The sequence below is a fragment of the Solanum stenotomum genome, chromosome 8 (genome assembly GCF_019186545.1).
Source record: "Solanum stenotomum isolate F172 chromosome 8, ASM1918654v1, whole genome shotgun sequence".
In the NCBI taxonomy this organism is placed as follows: Eukaryota; Viridiplantae; Streptophyta; class Magnoliopsida; order Solanales; family Solanaceae; genus Solanum; species Solanum stenotomum.
The window spans coordinates 17,792,585-17,805,911 of record NC_064289.1 but is presented as its reverse complement, the minus strand read 5'-3'; the positions used below and the strand labels follow the sequence as shown (position 1 = coordinate 17,805,911).

General features: G+C 37.5%; 2 protein-coding genes across 2 annotated transcripts; one reads left to right on the top strand and one right to left on the bottom strand.

Moving 5' to 3' along the window:
* Positions 1-787: 787 nt before the first annotated feature.
* LOC125874418 (IAA-amino acid hydrolase ILR1-like 3) lies at positions 788-4,102 on the top strand. The gene is made up of 5 exons (XM_049555302.1): positions 788-1,345; positions 2,606-2,731; positions 2,824-3,138; positions 3,226-3,354; positions 3,584-4,102. The coding sequence occupies exons 1-5, from the start codon at positions 974-976 to the stop codon at positions 3,956-3,958; spliced, it is 1,317 nt and encodes a 438-aa protein (XP_049411259.1). The 5' UTR covers positions 788-973; the 3' UTR covers positions 3,959-4,102.
* Positions 4,103-4,409: 307 nt separating this feature from the next.
* LOC125874404 (eukaryotic translation initiation factor 5B-like) lies at positions 4,410-12,932 on the bottom strand. The gene is made up of 12 exons (XM_049555284.1): positions 12,753-12,932; positions 9,736-12,429; positions 9,541-9,648; positions 9,351-9,454; positions 9,170-9,260; positions 8,977-9,087; positions 8,814-8,879; positions 7,595-7,654; positions 6,015-6,572; positions 5,395-5,514; positions 5,093-5,212; positions 4,410-4,974 (listed from the first exon to the last, which is right to left on the bottom strand). Exons 2-12 carry the CDS (start codon positions 12,349-12,351, stop codon positions 4,909-4,911), a joined length of 4,020 nt encoding a protein of 1,339 aa, XP_049411241.1. The 5' UTR covers positions 12,352-12,429; positions 12,753-12,932; the 3' UTR covers positions 4,410-4,908.
* Positions 12,933-13,327: the final 395 nt, after the last annotated feature.

Sequence of the window (13,327 nt, the reverse complement as noted above, 5' to 3'; positions counted from 1 at the left end):
AATAGTATCATTGAGTACTAATGAGTAATTCCTAAACAAGAAACAATGATATCATAACAATATACATATATTTTTATAGTATTATTGACTAATAAGTAATTTCTTAACAAGAAACCTTAATGATATCAATACAGTATTAGTATCAGTTAAACGAAATTATCAGTCTTAATGCAGTTCTCTAAGGTTTTTTCTATTGCATATGTGAAATATCTTCTTCAAATTGTCTACAAAGTTCTTTGATAAGCTTCTATGACATCGTTGCTATCTTCTTCACTTTTTTCTAGAGATTTGTTAAGGACTTGATTCTTGAATATATTTATATTTTTTCTTATACATAAATTATAACTGGTACAATATTTGTCAATTATCAAAACACCATATAATCTTAAATATAGATTTAGAGATCAAAACATCTCAACAATTACACTAAACTTGAAATATAAAAAAGTAAAAAAAAAATAAAATAAAATAAAATAAGAATCTAGAATACAAACAATTGCAAATCCAACAATTATTTTTTTAATACAGTATGTCATGCTAAAGTTCCACCAGAATACAACCATCTTTTATTATCACTCCTTTTTAAATTTTTTTATTGAAATCGCACCACAAAACCATGATTGGGTTTGTTCTATAAAACTGAAAATCACAATAGTTGTATAAACATCTTAAACTGAAAATCATAACTACAACGGCCATAAATCTTTAAAATAAAAAATCGCAACAACTGCAGCAAAACAAATATTGAGACAAATTTAAATTTAATCGTGCTTCAATGCGGTGTATAACATCCAATGATAAAAAAAATCATTGAGAGAAAAAGATACTGGACAGTATCAAAATTTAAAGTTCTTTTTTTAAAAAAAATTTGTAAAAATTCGATCTCGAAAGTGAAAGTTTTGAAGCCAAAATCTGATAAAAGAAGGAGAAGAAGAGCAATAAGCCTGATTACTTCATCCTCTTGTTTACAGATATGGGTTCGTTTTGCATAAACTTGACACTCATATTGGCTTTGCTATCCACTAGTTTTCCGTACAATTCATGGGCTGTAGATGTAGATACTAATTTGGGATCTGAAACTGAGTTACTAACTCGGGAGCTTATGGAATCGGCGAGGCAACCCGAGTTCTTGGATTGGTTGAGAAGGACAAGAAGGAGAATCCATGAGTACCCGGAATTGTCTTTTCAAGAATACCAAACGAGTCAATTTATCCGAAATGAGCTGGATTCACTTGGGATCAAGTATTTGTGGCCAGTGGCTAAAACTGGTGTGGTGGGAACTATTGGGTCTGGTGCTCAACCTTGGTTTGGTTTGAGAGCTGACATGGATGCTCTCCCCATTCAGGTTTATTTCTTGCTTCTTCATAATTTATTCTTGCCTTTTGCCTCCATTAGCTAAAACTTAGGCTTATTGTTAGGTTGGGGGTGATAACTATTATGTAAATCATATTTGTAATGCTAGGAAAAGTTAAAAACTTATAGTTCAAGTGTGTTTGTGTTTCGATAAACATTTGGTGATAGTTCATGTAGGAAACTTACACCCCTGGTAGTTCAAGTATGAAACTCAAAAATTGAGATACTTTAGATGTGTTTTTCACTTGTCAGTCTTATAGTTATGTTGAAACTCAAAAACAATGAAATGATTACCATATTGTGCATTTCTTGCTGTCAAATCACTATCCAACAACAACATACCAGTATAATCTCACATGTGGGCTCTGCGGAGGGTAGGATGTATGCAGACCTTACTTCTACCTTTGTGGTGTACGTGAGGGAGATTTTCAGTTTTCTATAGTTAGAATTTGGAATGTCTAGCTATTTACAAACTCTACTTAAAATTCTAAGGTTAAACTGTTTGAAAATGTTATGTGCTACGTGACTCGAAGAACAGATCGAGTCCACCCCTAAAAGTTAAACCTGGTCTTCCTTAGAGAAGGTTACACTTATTCTTCATGGTGGAGACCAAAAACTTCAAGTATGTGTCTGATACTGTATACCTTATATTGCTTGAATTACCATTAGTTTATCGTTTTGACTTCACTTACTAGCTTATTGATATGTTTTGTTGTCCTCACCTCCCTCATTATGAAGCCAATTCCCCAGTCTAGAGCTGCTATGATGTTGACATTGTGGATCTTGTCTTGTTAAAATTGCAATTGAGGAAATTTTAGGACATCTGTATGATGACCTAGCTTCCATTGGAAAATTCCACCACAAATACACTATATATCAGTTATTTAATACTTATGTGCGAGGATAATAGGACATATCAGTGATATTAGGTTACAATCAAATCATAGATTTCTTTCACTAGCGGGTAACCAGAGATAGATTCAGATGAGAGGTTGATCGAAGAACTGCAAATTTGAGAATTGAGAATATGTTTCTAAATTTAATTGTCATAGTTTGGTGAGCATAACTCGAAGTCACACTATTCTCTCCTATGACCCCCACCATCATTGGTGGGAGAATGGAAAAAGAATTGACCATAAAAGTCGCTCTTATTTTCATATTTGCTCAATCAATGCTCCGTCAACTGTCTGTGCTAAAAACAAGAGTTCCTGTACAATGAGCAGACTAGCTGATTCGAAGTGTGACTTTGAAGGAATTGGTAGATTGGGAGTGCAAAAGCAAGATTGATGGAAAAATGCATGCTTGTGGCCACGATGCTCATGTTACCATGTTACTTGGAGCGGCTAGACTGATTCAGAACAGAAGGGACAAGTTAAAGGTAGGAGAAATATTATTATTTCTGATATATTAAACATGATATCTTAAATTCTCAATAAACTGATTCGGGTAATACTTCACTCTGAACTGAAGGGCACAATTAAGCTTGTCTTCCAACCTGCAGAAGAAGGATATGCTGGTGCCTCGTATATGTTAGAAGAAGGAGCTTTAGATGGGTTTCAAGCAATGTTTGGCTTGCATGTCTGGCCATTTATGCCCGTTGGCACTATTGGTTCAAAACCTGGTCCTATTATGGCTGGCTCTAGCAGGTTTACTGTAATAATGCAAGGGAAAGGCGGCCATGCAGCAACACCACATAACACAAGGGACCCAATATTGGCTGTTTCTATGGCAGTTCTTGCACTCCAGCAACTTGTTTCTCGAGAAACTGATCCTTTAGAGCCTAGGGTAGTTGTCGTTTTTCCAAACAGTGTTCAGAATCCTAAATTCAAGTAGCATGATCTAAAGATTTCTGTTGATTTGTAATACATGCAGGTGCTCACTGTTGCATTTGTAGATGGTGGTCAAACCGGTAATGTAATCCCTGAAAGTGTAAGGTTTGGTGGCACCTTCCGGTTCATGACATTAGAAGGATATTCCTATCTTAAGCAGAGGATCAAAGAGGTACTGTCAAAATTTTGTCTAGGGACTATGTCCCTCCTCAAGTTCTGGAGCTTCTCTAACTGTAGCTTTGATAATTTCATCTGAAATATCAGGCATAGAAGAGTCAACATATATATGTAAAACTAGTGCTTTACTTTTTCAGAATTTTCCACACTGCATACCATATATTGTTTGCTATAATTAAACGTTATTGTCAACGAGTAACACCAGAAATGCTTCTTACTAACAGATCATCGAGACTCAAGCAGGCGTACATCAGTGTTCTGCCACTGTCAGTTTCATGGAGGAAATGAGACCATATCCGCCAACTATAAATGATCCCAAGATGTATGATCATAGTAAAAGAGTTGGAGAAATCTTGCTTGGCAATAATAACGTGCAGCATTCCCCAGCTTTGATGGCTGCAGAGGACTTCGGGTTCTATTCCCAGAGGATGGCAACTGCATTCTTTTTCATTGGGACACAAAATAAAACAACCTCATCTTCTGTTGAAGGTTTGCACTCCCCGTACTTCACCATTGATGAAGAAGTTCTTCCAATAGGAGCAGCCCTCCATGCTGCTGTTGCCATATCTTACTTGGATACACATTTTAAGTCAGAGTAACACAAAAAAACATTGGTGATTATTATTGTTTGGCAATTGAACAATCATCCTGCTCATAAATGTTGAGATTTGACTTTATTTATAAGCAGACAAATCTGTATTATTTTTAATAAAGAGGGGTTACCTCAGATGGTAAGCACCCTCCACATTCAATCTCTCAACTGTCAGTGAGGGTAAAATATGTGATCTTGAAAATCGCTAGGAATCGTATTAAAAGAATTCCACTCTCTACGACAATGAAAAAGCTTTAATCCCTAAATGATTTTTATCTTTTTGAATAATCCTAAAAACAGAAATCATGTTGCAATTTGGTGGAACTTATAAACGTGCTTTTCGTAATGGAAAAAAATCGATTAGGAGTGGTGGCAAATGGGCAGGTTGGCAGGTCAAATTAGCATGAATCAATAGATGGATCTCCGGCCCAAGTACTGTTAAGTGGCTAACTATGAAATGCTTGTAATTTGAACTAGTAAAATTGCCATTTAATGGCTTTCATAGTCACTTTTTCTGGGTGCTGCGATACACTTGTAATAGGACTAGTGATACAATTCTGAGAATATTAAAAGAAATTTATTCAGAAAGCAATAGCAGGCCATTAACTCGCAGTTCTTTGACATACTCAGAAGCACAACAAAAAGAATTGTACGTAATATTTGCCGCCCCTATACAACACACTCATCTCTGAGATTGGCCAACAGTCCAACACTATAAAAATTCTCAGTGCTTTGCTCTTTTTACCACTTCACTACTAAAAGAGCTGTACACAGAACCAACTGAAGGAAGGAAATTGCAACTGCCACCGATGCATACAGCCTTTCTAAGCATTTCCATCCTTTATGATTACGAGTCCCAACAAAAACACTGTTTCTTGCCACGATGAACTGTTGAGCACCAACGCAGGGCCACAAAATGCCAAGGCAGTAGCTACTTGAAAGGTTTGCAACAAAGTCTCACTGTATCTTGAATAAGTCCCTCAATGTTTTAACTAGCTTCCAATCTTCAATAGACAAGTCATTCTGTAGAATTTCATAGACTCATCAAGTAAATCTGAACATTAGCCCCAAAGAAAGGGGAGCAAGGTTCTAAGATGCCTGTGTGAAAGGGAGGTTCACCATATAGCTATTTTTTACATACCCGGAAATTGGCCTTGAGAATGTCAATGGATCTTCTCGAGACTTTGCTAACAAGCTCATCTTCGATTTCAAAATGCCTGCCAAACATCTTTTGTTTCTCCTCAGAGTTAGACCCAACTATCTGCAATTTAAGGGACAAGGTGAGTGGTCATATGCATAGAAGAAAATATCCAAGTCAATTTGCTTAGAACTCCTGATGCTAGCAACCAACAAAACTACAAGTATCTCAAACATTACCACATTGTACAAACAAGGGTCATGACAGATGAAATTGCAGATAGATATCATCAACCAGCTTCATACCTTAATGGACACCCTCTGACCTTTCTTGGCAGAGTCAACAGGCCTATGGTTGTTCTCGATGGACGCAATCCGACCAATATCAATGAATTCCCTATGTGGAATACATATTGGAGTCCCGACCTATTCAAATTAAGCTTATCACAACATGGACTAGAACATTAAGAAGCATCTACAAATGAAGATTGATCAAAGAGCACTACTACCGCCAACAAAGAAATGAAATACAGATGTGTGTGGGAGAACAGTATTGCATACTATTAAAAGGGGTGGAGGGGGAGAGAGGGAATTAAGAAAATGGCAACATTAGCACCAGTATTCAAAAGCACTACCAACGTGGAAGAAAATCTGGCAGTCCCCTCAAAATTAAAGTTCTCTTAGCCAAAATAAAGTGAACCATGGGTTTTGACATACAAAATCAAGGTATAAAAGGACCATTAGGATGTGCACAAAACATTTTGAAAGAGAACACCATAACAATAAGAATAGATTATATTCACATAATTACCACATTTAATAGAAAAGGTAATTTTCCCAAATGCAATTTCAGAGAATGTGTTTTTTTGTGTGTGTTTGGTGAACAGATTCCATGAATCACGACATAAAGAAGCAATAGTTAATACCCTGGCAATGCCCTCAAGAACATCAACTCCTACAACAATTGGATCCTTCTTGTTGTACACATGATTAGGTACAATCTTGAGAGAACAGGGAAAGACTGCTTCTTCAGCAACTTCCTTCTTTTTTTCTTCCTTGAGATTATCAATATAGGCCTTAAACTGATCGAATAGGTGATAAATAATATCAGCAATAAAAATTTTGACACCAGCCTCATCTGCAAGTTCTCGAGCTTCTTGTGTCACTTTCACGTCAAAGGCCAAGATTGTTGCATACTCTTTCTTCTTCTCAAGCATGACACTAGCTTTCATGACATCTTTTTTGTGCACAGTGCCTATGCCAATTCCACTGACAGGTATTCTTACTTCGTCAGTCTTCAAGAACTCTAGCAAAGCTTCCAATGATCCAAGCGTAGAAGCTTGAACATAAACTCCCTCCCCACTTCTATCAATCCTGCTCATCACCGACCTCATATCTTCCATAGCTGCTTCTTTGATGTTCTCCACATCATCATCAGGCCCCACAACATATAAACTAGTGCCAGCAATTGCATGTTCAAGCCCCTGTACAAAATGAAACAACCAAGGGGCAGAAGGGGGTTATTCCTTCACCACGCAACTTCTAGGATAATGTACAGCAATAACAAAGTACCATGGTGGAAAATGATGGCATCATGCATCAAGACAAGAACTTATCAAAACACAACAAGAAGGCGGAAAAACAAAAGCAACAAGAATTCCTATTTAGTGGCACTAGTTGGTCTTCAATGTCAAATTTCACCTGACTAACAAATCAGACACAAGAAAACTGTCAGGAAATTAGTATATCATCATTTCAAGTACACACTGATAATAATTTATCAGACATATTTCAAAAAATCCAACATAGAAAAAATGAACATCCAGGACAGTAACGAAAAATAAAGGCAATCTCTGCCCTAACCAGGATAACTTTTTCATGGAAAAAAGAAACCCAACAGAAAGGAAAGAGGCTCCATCCATGATCCACCTACCAAGTTAGTGCAATTTACAAAGCATGCTACGAATCCCTGTAAAGTTGCTTCAAAAAGTAAGCAAGAATGTAAGATTGTGATAAATATCCAGAACAATCCCCTTACCTCCCTGATTGGATCCAAAGTGCCCTCAAACTCAAGTAAAAAATCATATTGGGGAACCTCGGTGTCCATGACGAGATTATGGACAAAAGAACTCCAAGATAAGCTGCCTGGACTACAATAGACAATCAAGAAATGCTTTCTTCCTAAGGATGAATTGAATGGAAATGTCGCACAAATAATTCAATGTACTCGTCACAGTCATTGAAGATGAGTTGGATGTTAAGGAAAGTGGATCTCTCAAATTGAAGGCAGAAGTAATGATGAGCGAGTAAACAGTACATATTCAGTTCCAAAATCACAGACATCGTTTAATGCAGCAAATCAGTCAACGTGCATGCCCCTGGACCAGTTTTCAACCCCCNCCCCCCCCCCCCCCCCCCCCCAAATTAAAAACCTTTCAAGGGTCTAAGCGTGACAAAAATGTGCATACCATAAAACAGAAAGAAATGAAGAACACACAGACGTTACCTGAGCATTAATCTTTATCCCCTGTGCAGCCTTGATTTCTTTATGATGCACATATGATCCCTGAATAAAGATATTACCAGAAAATAAAATCATTCATCACTTCATATGAAAATTAAACATCATGAGAATAAATTCATTCTTTAGAATTTTTTATGTTCTGTGCACTACAAAGTCATAAGTGCTGAAAAATAGCAATTCTGAAAGTTCAAACAGAATAAGTGGATCTGACAATTGAGGACAAAGAAGGGTAACAGGGGCAGTTGAAGTTGGGGAAATAAATCTGACACCGTAGGGAAGCTTTTGTCTACCCTTTTTTATGAGAAACTTTAAAGCGGCAACTCCAAGTTCTGCAAATATCGCAGCAATTTTGAGGCACTTTAGCTGAAACAACCAAACTCATGAAAGCATCCAGATGTATGAACACATTTCTACAACTCAAAATCAACAGACCGATAACCAGTACTTCGCAAGCCCTGCCACCACTTGGGGAGTAGAGAAAAAAGATACAAGTAGAGAAAAAACGAGACTCGTTGAACTTTTTTAATGATTAAAAGTTAAAACAGCGACTATGAAGTCAACATGCCAGACAGCCACATCTCTTACTTGAGCTAAACCATCTGCAAGTCAACTTTCTACTTTTCATTTGCCATATTTAGCAATAGAGGGTCATAATTAGTTTGGCACCAAGAAGATCTTGAGATACAAAGTCAAGATATTACTAGCATGAACTGTGTATCAGGTATACCAAACAAAGAGACAAGCCGTGATGGAAATATCTATAGTTTTAAACATCTTCAAACCAATTTTCACAATTAAAGCACAAAATTCCCACCACCATTAACTATGTGGACGGAACACAATCTATAGTTTTAAACATCTTCAAACCAATTTTCACAATTAAAGCACAAAACTCCCACCACCATTACTATGTGGACGGAACATATAGGTCAAGCAAAACAAATAAAAAAATCATGTTGCTTAGAAAAGGGAAGGACCTGACTGTCTCCATCAAAAAAAACCAGATCCCGATATTTTTTAAAACCCCCGTCCCCCAACTGCCACCATCCATTTTTTTGTCCCTTTCTTTTAATAGTTAAAACATGACAAACTGCTTAATCATCTATTGATTGCATTATATAACGAGTTGAACTCCGGTAAAGAGTATCTTTACTCACAAGGTAATCAAATGAGAATGCATCAAGAACACATAGTTTCGTACCTTTATTCGAAGTTCCTTCATTGGGTGAGGCGTCAATAACGCACGGATTGAGGTGACAATAGGGTCCTACACACAAAACAGGATAGAGAAAGAAAAAGTTGAACATCAGACATTCACATTACCCTAGGAACCTTACCACACCATAAGAATAGTAAAAGCTTGCCTGCATGCCACAAACTATTATTTGGTCACCTTCATGGAGCATACCATTGATCAATACCACATCAATGGTTGTCCCATGACCTTCAATAGCCTTAACCTCCAACACAGTACACTGCCAGAGAGTAACAACAGTTAATCATAACATATTCCCCGTTTACATGTAAGTAAAGTGACTATGGTATGTGAAATCATACTTGGACTTCACTGCTGTAGGTAAGTCTCTCAACCATTGTCTTTTGAGTCCATTGGACCAGTAATAGCAATAAATCAGGAATACCTTCACCGCTGTCAGAGTACACAGTAACGCTTAGCTAAAATAACTGCAGTAGAGCATAACCCAGCAAAAGAAAAATCGCAGAAAGAATACACACACACCTGATTGCACTAGTTGGTATAATGCTAAAAGTATCCTTCCCCATTTCTTTGTTTCTATAGTATAATTCTGTATTTATACCCTGCTCCTTGAACTGGGTCACGATCTGCAACAAATGAATAAACGATTGATGATATGAGGATGCACAAAGAGAGGAAACGCTAAATTGAGACATCAGAGGTTATAAGTGACCTGAGTAAGCCTGGTATTAAATTCAAACTGAACATCTTTGGACTGTTGCTTCATTGCCTTCACAATAGGTGCATTGCGGCACACTTTCCATCCATAAAGCCTATCTATCTGCATCAGGAAAAACAAAATAAGAACTATAAAGAAACGAATATAATCAAAGATCAAAATAAAATATCAAACCCTAATAAATCTCACCTTGTTCAAAGCAACAATAAATTCCGTATTCCTCATCTTTAGAAGATTAAGTGACTCGATAGTCTGCGGTTCTAACCCATGCATAATGTCCACAACTAAAATTGCAATATCACATAAACCTGAACCCCGAGAACGCAAATTAGTGAATGATTCATGTCCAGGTGTGTCAATGACCAACAATCCAGGCACCTTCAGCTTGGCATCAGCTTTTAGTTCCTTAGTTCTCTCCCTTATATTCTCAGCTGGAAAATAAGTTGCACCTATCTGCTGTGTAATCCCTCCAGCTTCACCTTCTTGAACATTAGTGCCTCGTATGCAGTCAAGAAGCTTGGTTTTACCAGTATCAACATGCCCCATGATACAGCAAATAGGAGACCGGAGGTTGTCTTCACTCTTGCTTGAAGAAGCACCAGGTTTTTCTGTTCCTTGCCCTGAAACCACAACCACAGGCTCCCTCTTCTTACTTCCATCATTCTTAGTGACATCTGGTACACTTGCAACTGCTTTTTGAGTAGGAATTACAGACTTGGCAGCAACAGGCAGTGGCCCTGTATCACTCACAACGGACCTTGCAGCTTTCGTAATGATAGGTTGGGGATCTGAATCTAGCTCTTCATCTTCAAACGCACTCTTTCTTGGCAATTTAAGATCGGCATCATCCCAACTTCTCGCATCCCACTCCTCATCTTCCTCTTCTTCAACTCTGTTTTCTTCAGCATCAGGTACTTCTGACTTCTCCTCTACACTTACCAAATCGATATGCTCAGCCTTCTCAGTTTCCATGGAATCAACCTCAGAGACAATTTCTTGCTGATTTTCTTGCACTTCTGTGCTTTCAACAGATTCTTCCTGGACTTTGCCATTAGCCCAAGCTTGTGCCTTTGATTTCTTTGATTGGTAAATAGGTCGTTTAGTTGCATCTTTTCTACTCTCCCCAGTATAAAGTGGCAAAGCCCCGCCACTAGCAAGAAATTGCTTTCTCATTGCTTCTAATCTTCGAGCTTCTTCCTTTTGCTTTCCAGTAAGCAATTTCCCTTCTAGTTTCTTCTTCAAGAGCTTTTCCTTCTCCCTCTCTTTTTTCAAGTGTTTTTTCTCCTCTGCAAGTCTTTCTAGTTCTTCCAGTCGAAGGTGTTCTTCTTCTTCCTTTCTTAATCTTTCCTCTTCTTCCTTCTTCTTGCTTTCTTCAGCTTCCTTCATTTTTTTAAGTCTCTCTTGCATCTCCCTAACCTGCTTCGACTGCTTTTTATCTGCCAATTTTGCTCTGGTATCATTCTTTGTTCCTTCCTGTTTTTCCTCCATCTCAGAGACAGCTGCTGCTGCTGCAGCTGCCTTTTTCTCTTTCTCCTTCTCCTTCTTTTTCTTCTTCTTTGCGGCAGCAGACTTCACAGCTTCCTCAACTGCTCTTCTTTCCCCTGTATCATCTCCTAATTGAGACTGCTGTTGACTTTTCTCCTCTTGTGGAAGAGAAGCATGAGCAGGTTGAGCAGGAGTAGTGATTGTTGACCCTTCACCAAGACCTGCCAGAATCTTTGAAGCATGCCCACTCTTTTTTTTCTTGGTTTTGTTCTTTGAAGTTTCTAACACATCTGTTGTCTGCTTTTTGCCTCTATTATCATCAGCATCTTCCCGATTAACCCCTAGGCTACAATGGTCTTGATCAGCAACATTGGTTGAGTCATTTCTGAATGCAGTGTCTATTGTGCTAGATGCACTTTTGTTCTTTTTCTTAGATGACTTCTTTCTACCTGAAAAAATAATTCCTGGTGCATCATCTTCTTCAATTGCCTCTGTCTCCAATTTAAGTGAGGTATCTGCATCATTTTCTTCGTCAAGAAGGGCAGCACTAAAAGAAATGCCACTACTCCTACCAGTAAAGGCAACTGTGGACTCTTCATCTTCCTCAGATAGCTGCCCAGTTTCGTTATCCTGATCATCAATGGCGTGAAACACAGATGTAACAGACAAACTTGCACTGCTCTTCCCCAGTCTTAAGTTCTTCGTTTTTCCAGTAACGGATGCAACACTTTCAGCCTCTCGGTCACTATCACCAACCACTCCATCCCTATCCCTTGACAAACCTGACACGTCTTCATCGTCATCATCCTGTCCAAGACTTCCATAATCAGATGTACTCACCCCACCCTTCTTACCCTTTTTACTTTTTTTCTTGCCAAACGCCACTGCTGGTGCTAATTCCTCCTCTTGCGTCTCAGCAGATATTTCAGTCCCGATAGAGTACTCATCATCGTCAATGGCCACATTCTTCTTCTTTGACTTCCCTCCTCCACCAACCTGCTTAGCAAGATTCTTTTCACCGCCTCCCAACTTCTTTTTCTCATCATCCTCCTCTTTCCTAACAAGTTTGTCCTCTGTTTCTTCAACGTCCTCATCTCGAGCCCCGGACTTCTTACCCTTCTTACCTCTCTTCTTACTAATCTCTGGCACTAACTCAGCTTTGTCTTCCAGAACCACTGTATCTTCAGACAATTCTGTCCCAACAGAGTAATCATCATCATCTATCACCCGATTTTTCTTCTTCGACTTTCCTCCACCACCGCCACCCTGCTTGGAAGATTCAAGACTCTCGTTTTCACGCACAGGCTTCTTTCTCCCCATTGAATTCTACTTGTAGTTTCAACTTATGTACTATCCAAGAACAATTCAAACAAGAACAAACCTCCAAATTCCTGATTCCTAATTAACAAAAAAATATATCCAACAACAGTTCATCAGAAGACTAGCCAATTTTACACCAATAATTACACCAAACAAAGTAGTTAAGTAGCAAATTACAAAAGAAATTCCCCAATTGTAACAAACCAATATATCAACTCAATCAATAAACCTCCATGCCAACAATTGAGTTCAACACATCACAAAAACATATGATTATACATTAAATAAATATACATAATTATACACACATATACCAAAATTTCCAATAAAACCAAAGAAAAATTGGAAAAAATATTTTTTTTTCTTAAAAAAACAGCAGCAACAAAAGCATATTGATTTACCTAAAATCGAGTAAATGGTGAAAAACTACTGATACGAATGTGTGTTTCAGTGATAGTTGTATGTGCATATTGAGATTATATTAAAACTGTGAAGATATTCGGTGAATTTGGTTCGTTTGGTCGAATTTCGGTAGAGAAGTAAGAGGAATACAGAACCAAAATTGGATATATAGAAAGGGAAATTGATAGCGTTCTTGTGGGTCTACAGCTCTTTACTGCACGTAATTTTCAGATCGGAGCCTATTTTTGCACACTATTTTTGGAAAATAGCCGAATTTCAGAAGTATTACAAAAATAGCCGTTTCGAAACTCGTGAAAAAGGGCTAAATTTTATTGCTCGAAAATACTTTCTTCTCATTTTTACTTATAACTTATTTCTATAAATAGATTTTCATTTTTATTTGTTACTTTTAATATACCAAAAAAAAGTCAATTACTTATTTTCATAATTTAGTCTTAGCATTAAATATTTATTCTCTAAATCATTTTCTAAGACCTAATACTAAACATCATTTAATAGGAATAATATTGTAAAGTATTTATATTAATAATTAATTTCTTAATGGATTTGTCAA

Bases quoted from the DNA above. Each gene is read 5' to 3' on its own strand.
- LOC125874418 (XM_049555302.1), top strand. From the start codon at position 974: ATGGGTTCGTTTTGCATAAACTTGACACTCATATTGGCTTTGCTATCC. The intron at 2,732-2,823 runs GTAGGAGAAATA...TCTGAACTGAAG, and splicing joins ACAGAAGGGACAAGTTAAAG to GGCACAATTAAGCTTGTCTT. The intron at 3,139-3,225 runs GTAGTTGTCGTT...TAATACATGCAG, and splicing joins CTGATCCTTTAGAGCCTAGG to GTGCTCACTGTTGCATTTGT.
- LOC125874404 (XM_049555284.1), bottom strand. From the start codon at position 12,351: ATGGGGAGAAAGAAGCCTGTGCGTGAAAACGAGAGTCTTGAATCTTCC. The intron at 8,880-8,976 runs GCAAGCTTTTAC...TTTTGTGTGTAG, and splicing joins TAATAGTTTGTGGCATGCAG to GACCCTATTGTCACCTCAAT. The intron at 5,515-6,014 runs GTATTAACTATT...TAATTTGAATAG, and splicing joins TTCTTGAGGGCATTGCCAGG to GTCGGGACTCCAATATGTAT.